The sequence below is a fragment of the Amphiprion ocellaris genome, chromosome 18 (genome assembly GCF_022539595.1).
Source record: "Amphiprion ocellaris isolate individual 3 ecotype Okinawa chromosome 18, ASM2253959v1, whole genome shotgun sequence".
In the NCBI taxonomy this organism is placed as follows: domain Eukaryota; kingdom Metazoa; phylum Chordata; class Actinopteri; family Pomacentridae; genus Amphiprion; species Amphiprion ocellaris.
The window spans coordinates 24,509,788-24,524,864 of record NC_072783.1 but is presented as its reverse complement, the minus strand read 5'-3'; the positions used below and the strand labels follow the sequence as shown (position 1 = coordinate 24,524,864).

Below are 15,077 nucleotides of genomic sequence, written 5' to 3'. Positions count from 1 at the left end.
TCTGCCCATGTATACCACTCTGGTTTTCTCCAGGCTCTGCTAACAGGAATACTGTACAGTGCTGTCATGAAATTAGCATGTGTGTTACATAATTATCAGCTGGTAGATGAATGGAGCAAATCTATCAAAAGACGTCTCTTAGAAGGAAGCTGTTCTTTAAAATGTGACACTGAAATATCTTTACATGAGAAAAAAGGCTCATCTGTTGCATATTTAATGCACCTGTTAATTTAAAATCACAAGAAAAAACATGGAATTTTAAAGATTTCAGAGATTTCATGGACTCTACAGTGATTAGTAACCACTTGAAAGAAATCAGAAACCAGACCGTCAGGTGTTTGTTGTCTGAGCAAATACTAAACTTATTTAGCTCTATAAATGTGGCCATTCTGACATCTTACTGTCTTCATAACTTTGTGTCAACATATGTTAGAGTCCAATATATCGGAGAAAAAAGGCTGCCGTGCTTGAAGCATAATGTGTTATAGATTTCATACATTTTTCTTGTGTGGCTTCTTAAACATGCATTCAGCAGGACATCATTTCAAACCCCTAACAACAGCATACAAACCAGAAGATTTCATTCAAATAAAGTGTAGCTCTGCAGAACTTATTTTAAGTTTGTCTACTAGACTACTTTTCAAAAATGTACTTCTCCATGTGGTGGCATCAACATAATTTAACCCACATTTCATACAGGAAGAGAATACAGTTTTGTAAAATCACAGTATTACTGATCCACAATCAGTCCCTCCTCCTCTCTGTGCATCTGCATCCAACTACAGGAGTCCAGTAAACACCAGCACAAGCGTGTGAGGGTCAGATACCCTTTCTGCCTGCTTGTCATTTTCCTGCAGCAGCTGCGTTGCCCTCGGCCTTCGTTCATCAGACGAGCAGCGGGTCTGCTTCGCTCCTCCAGCTGCTCTGGTCCGGCAGGGCCGGCCTTGTCTTTGGCCTTTTCCCATTTCACTGAGATTGTTCAGGGTGGTTAGATCACCCTCCGTCAAAGGTTGGCAGAAGCCCCTTCAAAATACAAGAAAAAGCAAGTTATGTTCACAGTAGCTGCAGAGCTCTTCCAACATTTGTTCTGTCAGTCCAGTGAGAGTTTGTAGTCACCTGAAAAGCTTAAGGCCGCTCCCAGCTATCTGAGACTTTTTCAGGAGCACTCAGTCGCCTCAGACTCTGAAGCATGATTTGCAAGGTCCCTGCTGTAATAATCAAACAACCAGACATTAGCATTAGACTGACACAAAACCGCTTTAATCACTGAGATTACACCGTCTTACCTAGTTCTTCTTCAAAGGAATCCAGCTTCTTCATCAGCTCCTCCCCAGCTGGAACAAGAAGTCAAATCACTTAATATGTTTGAAATTTCAGTTTAGAAATTACAATGTTGTCCAACACAGGCGACCTTAACTCACCTTTAGCACCAGTGTCACTTTTAGTTTTATCCTCCATGCTGTTCCCATCTGCAGTGAAACAGGACAGCAGTTCAGTGCGGGAGGCCCTCGCCTTGGCCAGTGTGCTGCTCAAGTCCTGAGCCAGCCGGTGGTTCTCCACCAGCTCAGCGTGGACCCTCTTCCAAGCCATTTTGTCCTCCATCAGACATCCCTCCATCACCGTACGCAGCTCCTTCTCCTGAGACACCTGACTCTGCAGGCTCTCTACTTCCTCACAGCGCTACACATGGAGGGTTAGATAAACGCTGAGAAAAAGCACAGAAGTGAAGTTACAGTGAGAATTCTCTTCATGGTTACCTTGTGTAGCTGAATGGCCATCTCCTGCATCTCGGCCTCAAGCTGGTCAGCATAAGCCTGCTCCAGAGCGTCGCTGGGAGGCCGAGCGCTGCTGTGCCACCTTGCAATGGCCGAAGTCATCTTGCGCTTTGGTCCAAACAATCTGGAAAAGGAAAGCAAGACGGGAGTCAGTTTTTCATACCAATGGCAACGTCCCACCACTCACAGGTGTATGCCACTGGAACTGGTCTCAGAAAAGAAATGCACAGCGAGAAAAAGGTCATTGTTGAAATTGTGCTGTAAGTTACACATTTTAAAACAGTTTTTGCAAGTCAAAGTCGCAGTCTTTCTTAAACCTGTTGAAAATGTGAACTTGTTAATAGACTTCACACTCCAAAATAGCAAGTAAATGTCACAGTAACCTTCTCTCTATAATCTACCCAAAGCCACTGAAGATCTTGATAGATTTACTATATTCACATGACTTTAGCTCTCAACATGTGAGACTTGTTGTGATTTTTACCTCTTTGAATCCTTTTTCCCCTCATTCTGGAAGGACAGACAGCTGCTGTTGTCATATACTGAGCATCTTCACACAAATAGAATTAGGGCTGAACTATGTCTTTGCAACAAAATGCAACTTTCTTGACTTGCAAAATGATCTTTTAAACTGGAAAACATAATATGTGTAATTCATTGCACAATTCAAACAGGACCACAAAATTAGATTTTTCAAGATAAGGTCACATGTGCTGCACCAGAAGGTTTGAACTTTGATTCTCAATAAGAGAACTAATGCTGCATTTATGGGGTAAATATGAAAGAATGGCTTTGCAGTTTCTTACGTGATCCCTATTTCTTTGAGATCGTTCTCTGTCAGGGTGAGAAATATCCGCAGGTCGATGTCTTGCTCTTCAAGTAAAGGGAGATACTTGGAGAAGCCAATTTGCTCCAAGAACTCTGCCAGATCCTACAGAAATGTGAGATTTTAGGCTAAGAAATTAATCAAATCTGCATGAACTGGCTATAAACAAGAGTGTGACATCAAAAAGTGAGCATGCCTTTGGACCAGTGTAGGAAGGTGGCAAACCGACATGTGTGGGTAATCCACAGTTTCCTGTCCCACTGGAGTGAGCTGCATCGTTGCTTCCATGGCGAGTCTTGCCTTTGGAGTGATGCCCCTTATTTGCTCTGCGAAAGCTGCTCTTTTTACACTGGTCAGAGTCCTGGTGGAGAAAGGTGCAATTGTAGGTCACAGTTTAAAAAAAAAAAAAAAATCTGCAGTTTGTCCATAAAACTGCAGGTCATGTGTTCACCTCGTTACTCTCCACAGAGCCTTCCCAGTTGAGGCCGATCACATGAGAGAGGCCTTCACTGCTGCTGCTGCTGCTCCTCATAGTGGGCATGTCGTTGTCAAAGAACGGGCTGTCGTCTGCGGCAACATATACAAAATAAGTTCTTTGGCTGACACTCAGCGCCGCTCATCAGCATGCCAGAGGACACTAGTTTAATCACCGTCTGCTGTACTTCTTGCGGTGAATTTTTTCCAAAGACGTATTTCAGACGTCACACAACTCTCACCTCTGCTGCTGTTGCTCTGGCCGTCCATCTCGTTGATCGGTGACGTCACGTCTCGGTAGCAGATGCCGTCGTTCTGTTCACCAATATCACGAAACGTCATGTAGCCTGGCAGCACAGCAGGAGGCTCTGAGAGGATAAAAGTGACGTTAACAACCCCTGTCCAACCCACAACTTTAGCCATGAATAGAAGCATTTCACTATACAGAATAAAGCTGTCTAATTAACTGCATTTGATTTAATTTCTGTCATGAAATGTCAATGGTGTTTCAGCATTCAAGGAAAAATTGTACATAAAAAGTAGTCATCAGCCTGCTTCATGCACAGACTGATTGAATTTACTCCTAAAATCTAAATCTTTTGTATAAGTTTCCTTCATAAGTAGATCCACCACACTGTAAAAACTGTGGCTCAGCACAAATACAGGTCGGATATATAATGTGACACTACCACACAGTTTGCTGGTTCCTCCTACTCGGAACTTGGCGATGGCCTGAGGCCCATCGTGGATGCTAACACCTTTAACTCGGTTTCGACCCGGCCTCGTCCTCGGTGGCGCGCTGTCCGAGTCCTCGGAGGAGCTCAGGTCTTCAAAGTGTCCTGACAAGGTGGAACACACCCAGATCAATCAGACAGCAAAAGACGAAGAAAGAACTACCGTTTATTTTGTAAAAATGAAAACTAAGGTGTTAAGCTAAGAACCTGGTTTCATTCTTGGAGTGCGTGAGTCAATGAGGCTGACAATCTTGGTGTAGCCGTACATCATGGCCAGGGCTCGGGCACTCTCTCCTTTAGCGTTGCGATCATCTACTTTAACTTTCTGTAAAATGATGAAAGAAAACAGATGTTAGACTCACAAGGTCTGAACTCTGTGTGAGCAGGACGTTGAACTTTTTCCTTCTAGTAACATCATCCTCAGTGGCATGTGAATCATTTTAGGTACATTTTCTGGTGTTGTGGCTCCATCTTTGACTTTCCATCTTAGAGAGCTCAGTAGAGATGAACAGAAAATGTAGGGGAATAGAGCAAAAGAATTACTTTCAGAGTTGAACTTAGAAGTCAGGTGTGAAAAGTATTTTAGCCCCATGTAGTGTACATCCTAACCATCTTTGACAAACAGCAAAAAAGCATGTTTGTAGATTATAACCAACTCACATGATCAAGCAAGTACTGAACAATGATTTCATGTCCAGAAGCAGCAGCCTCCATCAGAGGAGTGAAACCGGACCCCGGCTCCCTGTAGGTGAGAAAAAAAGCCATGAAAAAAATGTGTACAGACTGTCACTGTTGTGATTTAAATGTACAAAAAGACGCTCACTTGACGTTAGCGTCAGCATTGTTATCCAGCAGAAACTTGACCATCTGCTGGTGGCCTGTGCTTGTGCAGTGGAACAGAGCCGTCCAGCCTCGACAATCCTTCAGCTCCAACTCGGCCCCTTGCTTTAAGGGTAACGAAGAAGAAAAGAACAATGAAGGGTGCTGATGCTAAACTTTCAGGTTGTTTAACTCATTTTAAATATTACAGCATAGGACTGAAATTCTGACATTAAAAGACATGTTTCAAAGTTACACCATTCATCAGTAAGGCTGAAATTCTGATATTTCATCAAAAAAATCTTAATTCTACATGTTTCCTTCCAAAAAATAAATAAATAAAAAATCACCAAAAATAAACTGTTAGCATGAACCAGATTCTGTAACAAACTATAATTTCTGCACTCCTCAGCACAACGGAAGAACCACGTTTGACTGTGGGCTGCAGGCTTTTACACAGAGCAGACAGAAGATAAACAAACTTTATTAATTTTTTAAAAACGCAGCTTAATTCAAAAACAATGTTTGTGTAGTTTGGCGGCTTGGTTTGATTTTCCAGCATCACATGAGCGTACATTCACTAACAAAACAGATTGCTACACGTCTGTAAATTATTAACGGGTTTGTTTTGTACCTGCAGCAGAAAGTATGCGATGCTTTCATTGCCACAGCTCGCTGCCAGCATCAGGGGCGTCAGTCCTTTAGCAGTGGTAGCGTTCACATTCACACCTGCTTCCAGCAGCAGATTTGCAATGTTGTCATGGCCAATGTAGGCTGCATACATCAGCGGGGTCCATCCTCCAATGTTTTTCCCATTCAGATCCACCTCACGCCTGTAAACAAACACGATCACAGATGTGGGCTGAGGGGGAAATGGGAACACCTGCTAACGTTGGGAGTGTTTTCAGAAAAGGAACACACTTTTTAATGCACTCAGCCACCACGTCGTACTGGCCGATGGAGCAGGCGGTGTGCAGGTCCAGAGGGACGTCCAGCTCCTCGGGTCTCACCAGGGAGTCACCCAGCCACAGGGAGAGGCTGGCACCCAGCTGCTCCGACTCACTGGCCTCATCGCTCAACTCGGACATTTTCACAGGTGACTCCTCACACCTGGACACAGACATAAACATCTGTTACCTGATTATTAAACAGCAAGAGCCACTGGATGTTGTAGAGTTCTGTTCATAATTAACACACAAACACTGCTAACTAATACAGGCTTTTTAAATGTTAAAGCTAGAGATGATTTCATATTTAACTTGCTGAAGCTAATTCCATACTTTAGTCTTTTGGCTAGTTTAGCTTAGCCAGATAACGGTTTAAACGTTTCTCCTCGATACAAGGACACAACGAGCAAAAACTAAAATAAACTTCTAAAACCGTCAAACGGCAACACAAACAAACTAATATTTCATAATGTAGATTAAAAACAACGAGTTAAAAGCTTACAGTCAGCAGGCAGTTTGTCTTCTCAGCAGTAGAAACTTTTCGTGTTTTGTGTGTCACACTCAATTAGGCTCGTGTTGAAACACACCCCGCCCTTTCCTGTTCGACAGATTTTCAGAGAAAAAAATCTGAAGGATTAAAATATAATCAGAGATAAAAAAAGAAAGAAAGAAAAAGTCATTTATTTGGTGCACACGTTATCTAACGTTTTGTCTGTTTTTCTTTAACCCTTGCAATACTGGGCTCTTGCTATTTTTAAAGGTGACAAGGAATAAAAGTTCATAGGGTTCATAAGGGTTTACCTACATACAGCTTTGGATATGTGTGAAAGTCCATGTTTAAAAATGACCCAGGCTTTTGATGCAAATTTTGCAGATTCTGATAATAACGAAATACTATTTTACTAACAATTAACAGAGTTATTGACACTTTATGTACATGTGGTAGGTAGACATTAGTTTAGTAGGATCAGAATGAAATGAAAGAACGAACATACTAAGACAAAAACGAAGGTAAAAAAGAAGACTTAAGGCTTAAAGGTAGTTTTTTCTGTGAAGTTATTATGATAGCCTAACAAATAACCAGCACCAGTATACTAAATGGATCAAGTTAGCAGAGACAGAATATACATATACTCATTTGTATAAAGAAAATGACAAACATTTGACTCAGTCTAGAGGACTGGAGCTAAAGTGCTTCTTAGTAGAGTAATAAGATTAATGTTACAAATTGATCGAAGAAGTAAAAGTTTATTTTTTTTAGAAACGGCGTCACATCAATTGACCACTTTAAAGAGGAGGGTGGACAGAATATAGATAGCAGTAGACATGGAGGTTGATTTGTGTCAATAAAGAAAAGCACCGAAATCAAAAATTGCTAAAACTCACATTATGAAGTGATGGTACATACCTTTTCCAAAACTGTATCAAATCATGTTTTTGTAAAAATTACTTTATTATACATTTATATTTTCATGCTGAAACAAACCACTTAAAACAAAAACATGTTTTTATTTAGAAGTATGTTACAAACCGAAAGAATGAATGTTTTTGAATATAAGACTTGTAACTTCAGTATGTTTTCTCTGCATATCTTCAGCTGCAGTTCATGGATTTTTATGTTTTTTTGTAATATTTCTATCACCAGAGTCTTCGTCACACGGTTCAGACTGTTCAGGTAAGTGTCACTTATTTCCAACACACTGCTGATGGTGAAAGGTTTGTCTTCAGGACAGAAAAAAAAAAAATCAGAGAAAATTGAATCGAAATTCCTCCTTTGATGGAGTAAAGACAAAAGCTGACGTCTCCTCCTGAGTCTGGACTGCAGTTTGCTGCAGGTTGTCTTCTGCTGCTGGTGTCTGCGTTTTCACTTCAGCTCTCCGGTGGAACACAGACTTCTTTGGGGAATCTGATACAACTTTGACCCGAGCTGATGCAATTTCTGTCGGGAACAGAGAAATCTGTCAATTTATGACACGTTCACAGTTGAAAGATAAACTTTTGTCTACATTCCAAATTTCACTTATCAAACCATCCCACGGCTACAATCTACTCACCGCTCTGAATAAGTTTGAACTGCCTGCTCTTCTCTTCTTCCATTTTCTTCCTGTAGTCTCCGGTCATAGCTCTCATCAGCTGCCTCTTCTTGGCCAGAGGAGCTTTGGAGCTCCGCAGAGTTTTCAGGGCACGAGAGGCCTCTTCCTCTAAAGGGGGAAATATTCAAGGTGTCAGACCTCAAAACAAATCAGTTTCCTTCACATTTACCTGCTTTACATGGCTCTGTGTAGGTTTAGACCCCATTTACAACTAGTGCTAAAGGAACACCTGTGGTTCTACCGATCTATGCATGTTTTACATTCACACTTGTATTTAGAGCCTTCTGATCAGTTCACCCAAAAAGCAATTTAACGTTGCGTGTAAATGAGTACCATGAGGTAAAAAAATCACACTGACTCTGTTTTGGTGTCCCCTTCTGGCACTTCAATCCCAGTTCCAGCTGCTCGATGCACCAGTCCAGCTGCCTGTTCAGCTGCTCCTCTGCACTCTGAAACACACAATCAGACATGAAATCAGCTCACAGAAATAATCTACAGGAGTCCATCACGATGACTTCAATCTTCTGAACGCCAAAAGCCACTGTCAGGTTTGAAAGGTATGTTTTCTGCTTAAAAATCACCATAATTATATCATGTATCTGAGCCTGAAACTTAAAAAAAATGAAAGAATTACTGGATTTTTAACTTTCAGACAGATACAAAATTGTTTTTTTTACTTACTTTTACTTCATTCTGTGTGTCTAATTTAGAAATTTGCCCAAAATTAAGCGTTTGCACTAAATTCTGTAAAAATCTAAAAATTCTGAGCTCCTTGCCGCAACTGAGAAGTCATAACTGACCAACAGTCACATGACAAAAATTCAGGAACTTTTCAGCTGAACTGCAGGATGTGTTTACACAGAGAAGAGAGGACATGATAAGAAAGATTGAGGAAAAAATGAGTTAATCATTAAAATAAATGAATGGCATAGTTTAAAAAAAGTTGCTACTGTTACAAGGTGAACTATTTCTTTTGCAGAGTTGATGTGAAAAACCCCTCATATGTACAGGCTGTAAAAATGCAAGTAGTAAAATATTATCTATTGCATGTAGCACCGCATTTTTTTTTCCAGTTTGTGGGAACTTGGAAGAAATGTTGCACATGTTGATTCCAGTTTTTTTTTTTTTTTTTTTTTTACATTTTTGTAAACTAAACAATCAAAGAAATTAATATTTTTTTCTTTTTTATGGTTTATTGTACTATAATTTTTTGAGTTCTCTCTACTTCTAGTCATGGTTGTGCTGTTTCCATAGAGATCCTGGACTTTATATTGCAGTGAAAAATTAGTCTACATTGAGTACAAATGTAACAGAAGCAACAACAAAAAAAACACCCAGAAAATGCTTTAGATTCAGAAGTAAGAAGGAAAACACTTCACACTGACCAGCTCTGCTTCTTCACCTCCTTGACTCCCCTCAGCTGGCTTCTGCGGTGGCTCAGATGTTTTTTTCCTTCCAGATTTCTTCTTCTTCTTTGATTTTGATTGCACAGACGGTTCAGATGCAGAGTTACCCTCCTGCAAAATAGAAGGCTTTTCATCTTTGATGCACTGTTGGCTGCCTGGAGAAGAGGCGTTTGCGGCAGCGTCTGTCGTGTCCATGTCTTCTGCAGGCGGGATTTGAAAGTTGAAGGCAAAATCTGATCCCGGCCCTGCGAAGGATATCCGGCTTGTTGATGTCCCTGTGCTGTCTGATGGGGATGTTTTCTCCTGATCGTTGTCGGCAAGGAAGTTAAATCTGAAGGTGTTGTCACTGCGGGTCCAGAGGGGATTCTCGGCTCGGCCTTCTGCAGGTGTGGAGCTGATTGACTGAGTATCTATATCTGTTGAATGAGCGTAGAAACTTACATTTAGGGGCAAAGAATTGAAAATGTTAGTTAGATTTTAATTGTAACTGTCTAAAACCCACATTTTGTCCACTAATTCTTAGTATAACATTCCAAACACATGCAAACATAAAGGCTCGTAGGAAAACTATTTATCTTATGCTGTACTGAACATGTAATTTGGCCCTGATGTACCTATAAACAGCAACCTCTGCTCAGTCATGCTGGTTCTTCAGATTTGCAGGTTTTCAGCTGAAACGCGTCCGTTCGCCTGAATTATTTAACGCCACATGTGAGATCTAAACATGATCACCAAAACAGGCACAAGTTGGAGCCTAAATTCTTCTATTTCCCTGTTTTCCATCAAGCCATGTCGAATCCAGAAACTCACCACCTGTGTCACTCGAGAATAGGTCCGTCTGGTAATGTTTCCCCAACACCAACGCTACAGTTCCGTTTAGCGACGTTCATGTGACCCAGTGAGCGGATTGACACGCATTTTGTATTTGTTGTTAAGAACGGTGTTTTACCTGAAAAAAAAATAAACAGACAATATTGGGAGGAGTTTTTAGGCTGATTTTCATTTTTAAAATCTAAAATATCGGAAGACAAGGAAAATGAGACATTAGATAATAGGGATAAATGTTGCTCATTGAAAAAAATGAACAAATGTAATGTATAAGGTTTAAACTGATGACTACAAAAGTAGGTACAAATGTGAAAAGCAAAAAAGATATCGCTATGCTGTTAAATCTAATGCATCAGTGACACCATAGGGTAATTTTAAAGACAAACAAGTCACAAGACTTTGTCACCAAGCTGTTTTCAAAGAGGCTGGGTGCTCTGTGCGTTCATTTCCCTCCTTTTTTAACAAACACAAAGAATCAGACTGACCCTCCAACAGGATGCTTGACAAGACCCCACAACTATCAGGGCTGCTGCCTGAACAATAAATATCCCTCCAGTGAGCTGCAGAATGATGCTGGATTTGTTGTGTGAACATCTACAGTGGCCTGCGGTTCTTTAGAAACATTTGTGTAAATACAGACATTTGTTTTTGCAGCTCCTGCTGTTGCAACACAAGTTCACGTGGCTTGGTTCTCTTTGTTTATTTAAAACTGGTTTGTAATTTTTTTGTATGAGTGTGATGTGTGTAAGTAGTAGAACTGCATTTCAGAAACTGATTGCCATCTGCGTTGATGACATATCTGCTTTTATAGTGGAAACTGTTGTGCAGTATTGTGCCGTCTTGTCTCTCTTTCACAAAGAGGAGTATCAGCGAGCTCCACGCTACAAAAAAATCCTTGAAAAACTCTAAAGCTGTAGGACCAAAAGCCGATGGCTAAATTGTGTGGGATTAGAGGAGGAAGTTTCAGCTGCATGAATGAAGTCGTGTCGATACTTGGTTTTAAAATAATCCACTTCTAGATCCGTGCTGCTTCAAACGCAGAGGAAGAGCCTCCATTTTCCTCCACCAATCACATGTCGTCAGGGGTTTGCGTCTGGGCCAATCCTTTCGGTTGGAGGGCGGGATTTAGAGAGCCCCTCCACTCGGACTATAAATACCGCCTCCTGCTCCCCCTTAGGACACATTGAACTGAAAGGCAGGGAGGACGTACTGTTTTCCGGAAAAATAAACACAAAAGGTAAGTTACCGCTTTCACGATTAGTTTTGTATGTTTTATAGAAATCTTTAGTCGTCATTATTTGTGTAGTGATCTTTAATTTCCAAGACATTTACGGCCGTTTAAATGCGGTCGGACTCGAGCCTTAATCGTCAACCGATTGACAACAAAACGGTGCGCGCCATAGCGGGTAGCTAACTGTTGGCTACATTTAATGTGTTTTATACGAACTTTTAATCATAATAAACCTTCTAAAATACACGTTTAGGGTTTACTTCACTTGTGTGGCTGAATATTTTACTAGTTTTCAGGGAAACGGTGGCTTCATATTGGCATAAGCCTCCGTGGTAGCTAGCTGGCGCCATTTTGCAACCGTCCATGCTAGCTTTAAATTTGCTCGATAGACGAGCAAAGAAACGTGTGTGTCCTCTGTAGCTTAATGGTGGCGAGGATTTGAAAAGATTTGTACACTGCGTATATTTAATTTAAACAATTTCGGTTTTAGACGTGGTTTCCGTTTATTTAGAAGCGCCTCCCTCGTTTATGTTGAGTTGCCGTGCTTAATGGCTTGGTTCGGTTTGTGTTTGTATTTATCGTTAATGCTTCAGCGGCTATATTGTGTCATTTTAACGAGGATGTGACTCATCCATGTCGTCGGTGGGACCGCATAGCGAAATAGCTCTGTTGCTCAGGTGGCTCGATGAAGTAAACACGTGTGTATCGTTTCCGAGATTGCATCGTATTTTTTTTGTTGACTCGATCTTTTGTTTGTCTTCAGACCATCAGGTGAGAAATGGCTCGTACCAAGCAGACCGCTCGTAAATCCACCGGAGGAAAGGCGCCGAGGAAGCAGCTGGCCACCAAAGCTGCCAGGAAAAGCGCGCCATCCACCGGCGGAGTGAAGAAGCCCCACAGATACAGGTAACCCCAGCTCAGTTGTTGGCCGTCCTCAAAAGGCTATAAAAACTGAAAAGCAAATGACAGAATAAATTTGTTTCCCAAGATAATAAACTGTTAGCTTTAATGTAATGTGTAATGATCATTTTGCTACTACCTGTTGTGCATTCTTGTCTTTGTTTTTTAAATGCACCTCCTCTTTTTGTCATTGTAGGCCCGGTACTGTTGCTCTGCGTGAGATCCGTCGGTACCAGAAGTCCACTGAGCTGCTCATCAGGAAGCTGCCTTTCCAGCGTCTTGTCAGGGAAATCGCTCAGGATTTCAAGACAGATCTGCGTTTCCAGAGTGCAGCAATTGGCGCCCTCCAGGTGAGATGACGTTTATACTTTATTACTACGTTGTGTATTTATGTCATTGTGTGTTTATAATTTCTTGTTTGTTCTTTTTCCCCCATGTAGGAGGCCAGTGAGGCATACTTGGTTGGACTGTTTGAGGACACCAACCTGTGCGCCATTCACGCAAAGAGGGTCACCATCATGCCCAAGGACATTCAGCTGGCCAGGCGAATTAGAGGAGAGCGTGCATAAAATTGCTCCCTTTTGGGTTTTATCTTTTTAGTGGGGGTGGGTGGGACTGTCTGGGGTTTGTTTTGTAAATCTTGAACTATTACCAGCATGTGTGCCACCTGATTTTTGTCATTTGTAGTTTCAGGAATGTTTTTGTACTACATCTATCATTTCACTCAATTTTTTCCTCTTCCACTGTCCTATTCACTGTAGAGTAGAGCTTCATATCTGTAAATGCTCAAACGGAATATTCCACTTTCTTTCTCAGGTTTGCAAATATATTTTAGAATCTGTACCTTTTTAATCCTGTGTGTGCATGTCATAGGATTTCTTGTCGTGCTGTAAATAAACTTTCCGCTACCTCAACCTGACTTGTGTACATGTGCTGTATATGGAAATGAATCCCAAGAAACTCTGTAAATGGATGGGCCCTACAGTAGCCATCAGGATCACCAATATTTCACTGCATTTAGATGGAGTCTTGCAACTGAAAAACCTAGTTAAGTGTAAATTGGGTCCATCAATATTTTGTAAAAATGCTCAGAAGCTCAGTAACTCATATCAAGGCATATTTAATAAACATGTTTTAGCTTGTAAAGGCAATGATCTAACAATCCAGAAGTCTTTTGCTGAAAAAAAAAAATCATACATTTCTGTGGCAATGGCCGGCTTCATCATTTATGCCCCTGGTCCACAGAAATGATACAGCGACACAATAAATATAACCTAAAATATATACATCTTAAGTTCCACATATGTTAAGTTGGTTTATTTTGAACTTCCTTCTCCTCTTCATCTGGAAGCAAACTGGGTAAATGCTCGTACAGCTGCTTCTCCAGCTTTACGTCAATGTCCGTCTCTTCTCTCACTGCACACCACAGGAGGAATCCTGTGAAGATGAGGCTGATGGGGAGGACTTTCCACCAGGGCCGCTCAAAATTACTCCCCATGGAGCGATCAACATTCCAAGCCTTGTGACTGGCTTTACTGGTGGAGAACTTGATGGGCTCGTTGTTTACCTCCTTTTCTTCATCCATGGGCTTTTTAGACCTGGCCGACATCTGAGAGCTCAGAGCCAGAGACCGCACACCGTTCAGTCTCCTGACAAAAAAAAAAAAACAGCATCAGTTAAGACTGACCGGTGGAAAGTACAGTACATAACAATTTAGAAGTATTTGTACTTCACTTGAGTATTTGTACTTTGGAGACTAAACAAACAAAATCAGGTTATAAAATATACAGTACAACAATAAAGCTCCACATTGAACTACAACAGTAAAGTGATACCCATAAATACATAAGTAATAATATATATCACTGACAGCTGCAGTTTCTCTGCATATTGAGAGATTTATTTTGAATAATAAAGATCAGGAATTGAAGGCATTTACTTGTAATTAATTTTACATTGTTTCGTTACAACTTGGAGTAAAGGACCTGGATTTATTGTAGAGACTGTGGCTCTATATTTCATTGGGGTATTCATTAAGTTATGGTCTGAGGGTCCTAGGCTACAAAATTTTAGAGCGTTAAACGTTTATTTTCCTTCATGCTCTGGTCTTTTTTTTTGACTGGGACAGGCAAATGCAGGTGTTGAAAGAGGTTGGCAGTAGATGATGAGGTAAAATGTTCCACACAGAACATTTTGAGTTCCAGGGATGAAAATGTAAATATGATTATGTAAAAATAATGAATCATTAGAAACAAAAACATCAAGAATAATCTTTTTTTTCAGCTCTGAAATGTAATTCTGGCTAATCCAGTGTTGGTCCAGATTTAATACCTTTTTTTAAAAAAAACCTTTGTTTAAACTCTGTTTAAAATGCTGTGACCAGGGTTTAGTCTGGACACAGAGATGATGCCATCTAGGGACAAATCCTGAACTTGCTCCTTTGACAGTTAATTATAATCTAATTAAACACTAACAACACATGGCTATTTTTATTTTTAATTAAGTGAATTCATATGAATAATGAATGAATGCACTGAAGACTCACAGACTTTTTCCCTGGGTTCTCTAAGCAAAATAAGGAAATACTGTCATATGTTAATAGCTACAACTGTAAATATTATCCTCCGTGGATTTATCCATAAGTGTTGATAGCAGCTTACACAGTGTCTCCAGTTTATTATCCTCCTGTCATTGAACCTTAGCCTCCTCTGTGGACCGACACGTTACAGAACGTGTCGGTCCACAGATTTAAACTCACCTCACGGTCCGGACAAACATCCCTCTACTGAAAGTCAGCCGCGTCAGACCGCTAAAAACTCGTCCTGCTACTGTAGACATCTCGGGCAACTGGTCATTTTACTCCACACGACGTTAGGTCATAGAAAGCAAAGGTTTTCTAACCAAACGGTCATGTAACCTACAGTTGTGCAACATCGAATTCCATCCGGGGTAGCTCTGGAGCGCTGGTGTGGTTAGTTCCGCAAAATTGCCGAGAAAACCAATAGGACTGCATGGAGAGGGCTGTTTGTTTTATAACGTTTTAT

General features: G+C 40.8%; 4 protein-coding genes across 5 annotated transcripts; 1 reads left to right on the top strand and 3 right to left on the bottom strand.

Moving 5' to 3' along the window:
- Positions 1-198: 198 nt before the first annotated feature.
- anks3 (ankyrin repeat and sterile alpha motif domain containing 3) lies at positions 199-6,140 on the bottom strand. 2 transcript variants are annotated; one of them, XM_023287734.3, is made up of 16 exons: positions 6,078-6,140; positions 5,550-5,738; positions 5,263-5,461; positions 4,633-4,754; positions 4,470-4,551; positions 4,017-4,134; positions 3,765-3,914; positions 3,318-3,443; positions 3,053-3,168; positions 2,798-2,962; positions 2,582-2,706; positions 1,758-1,899; positions 1,422-1,680; positions 1,287-1,334; positions 1,117-1,208; positions 199-1,023 (listed from the first exon to the last, which is right to left on the bottom strand). In XM_023287734.3, the coding sequence occupies exons 2-15, from the start codon at positions 5,714-5,716 to the stop codon at positions 1,126-1,128; spliced, it is 1,902 nt and encodes a 633-aa protein (XP_023143502.2). In that variant the 5' UTR covers positions 5,717-5,738; positions 6,078-6,140; the 3' UTR covers positions 199-1,023; positions 1,117-1,125. The 2 variants fall into 2 exon arrangements, with proteins under 2 accessions (XP_023143502.2, XP_035811935.2); XM_035956042.2 differs by having other exon boundaries at positions 2,831-2,962.
- Positions 6,141-6,807: 667 nt separating this feature from the next.
- c18h8orf33 (chromosome 18 C8orf33 homolog) lies at positions 6,808-9,910 on the bottom strand. Its single transcript, XM_035956045.2, has 5 exons — positions 9,689-9,910; positions 9,054-9,490; positions 8,027-8,117; positions 7,630-7,776; positions 6,808-7,514 (listed from the first exon to the last, which is right to left on the bottom strand). The coding sequence occupies exons 1-5, from the start codon at positions 9,714-9,716 to the stop codon at positions 7,321-7,323; spliced, it is 897 nt and encodes a 298-aa protein (XP_035811938.2). The 5' UTR covers positions 9,717-9,910; the 3' UTR covers positions 6,808-7,320.
- A 1,079-nt stretch (positions 9,911-10,989) lies between these two features.
- h3f3d (H3 histone, family 3D) lies at positions 10,990-12,947 on the top strand. The gene is made up of 4 exons (XM_023287724.3): positions 10,990-11,139; positions 11,897-12,039; positions 12,230-12,383; positions 12,474-12,947. The coding sequence occupies exons 2-4, from the start codon at positions 11,912-11,914 to the stop codon at positions 12,600-12,602; spliced, it is 411 nt and encodes a 136-aa protein (XP_023143492.1). The 5' UTR covers positions 10,990-11,139; positions 11,897-11,911; the 3' UTR covers positions 12,603-12,947.
- A 190-nt stretch (positions 12,948-13,137) lies between these two features.
- LOC111580128 (ubiquinol-cytochrome-c reductase complex assembly factor 4) lies at positions 13,138-14,981 on the bottom strand. The gene is made up of 2 exons (XM_023287723.3): positions 14,792-14,981; positions 13,138-13,682 (listed from the first exon to the last, which is right to left on the bottom strand). Exons 1-2 carry the CDS (start codon positions 14,869-14,871, stop codon positions 13,340-13,342), a joined length of 423 nt encoding a protein of 140 aa, XP_023143491.1. The 5' UTR covers positions 14,872-14,981; the 3' UTR covers positions 13,138-13,339.
- Between the last annotated feature and the right edge of the window lie 96 nt (positions 14,982-15,077).

What these genes read in the sequence shown, in the direction of transcription:
- c18h8orf33 (XM_035956045.2), bottom strand. Translation starts at nt 9,716, where the DNA reads ATGACTGAGCAGAGGTTGCTGTTTATAG. An exon ending in GAAGGGGACACCAAAACAGA is followed by an intron (nt 7,777 to 8,026) that starts GTCAGTGTGATT and finishes TTCCCCCTTTAG; the next exon opens with AGGAAGAGGCCTCTCGTGCC. An exon ending in GTTCAAACTTATTCAGAGCG is followed by an intron (nt 7,515 to 7,629) that starts GTGAGTAGATTG and finishes TGTTCCCGACAG; the next exon opens with AAATTGCATCAGCTCGGGTC.
- h3f3d (XM_023287724.3), top strand. Translation starts at nt 11,912, where the DNA reads ATGGCTCGTACCAAGCAGACCGCTCGTAAATCCACCGGAGGAAAGGCG. An exon ending in AAGAAGCCCCACAGATACAG is followed by an intron (nt 12,040 to 12,229) that starts GTAACCCCAGCT and finishes TTGTCATTGTAG; the next exon opens with GCCCGGTACTGTTGCTCTGC. An exon ending in CAGCAATTGGCGCCCTCCAG is followed by an intron (nt 12,384 to 12,473) that starts GTGAGATGACGT and finishes TCCCCCATGTAG; the next exon opens with GAGGCCAGTGAGGCATACTT.
- anks3 (XM_023287734.3), bottom strand. Translation starts at nt 5,716, where the DNA reads ATGTCCGAGTTGAGCGATGAGGCCAGTGAGTCGGAGCAGCTGGGTGCC. An exon ending in TCGCATACTTTCTGCTGCAG is followed by an intron (nt 4,755 to 5,262) that starts GTACAAAACAAA and finishes TTACCCTTAAAG; the next exon opens with CAAGGGGCCGAGTTGGAGCT. An exon ending in AATGCTGACGCTAACGTCAA is followed by an intron (nt 4,552 to 4,632) that starts GTGAGCGTCTTT and finishes TCTCACCTACAG; the next exon opens with GGAGCCGGGGTCCGGTTTCA.
- LOC111580128 (XM_023287723.3), bottom strand. Translation starts at nt 14,871, where the DNA reads ATGTCTACAGTAGCAGGACGAGTTTTTAGCGGTCTGACGCGGCTGACT. An exon ending in ATGTTTGTCCGGACCGTGAG is followed by an intron (nt 13,683 to 14,791) that starts GTGAGTTTAAAT and finishes TTTTTTTGTCAG; the next exon opens with GAGACTGAACGGTGTGCGGT.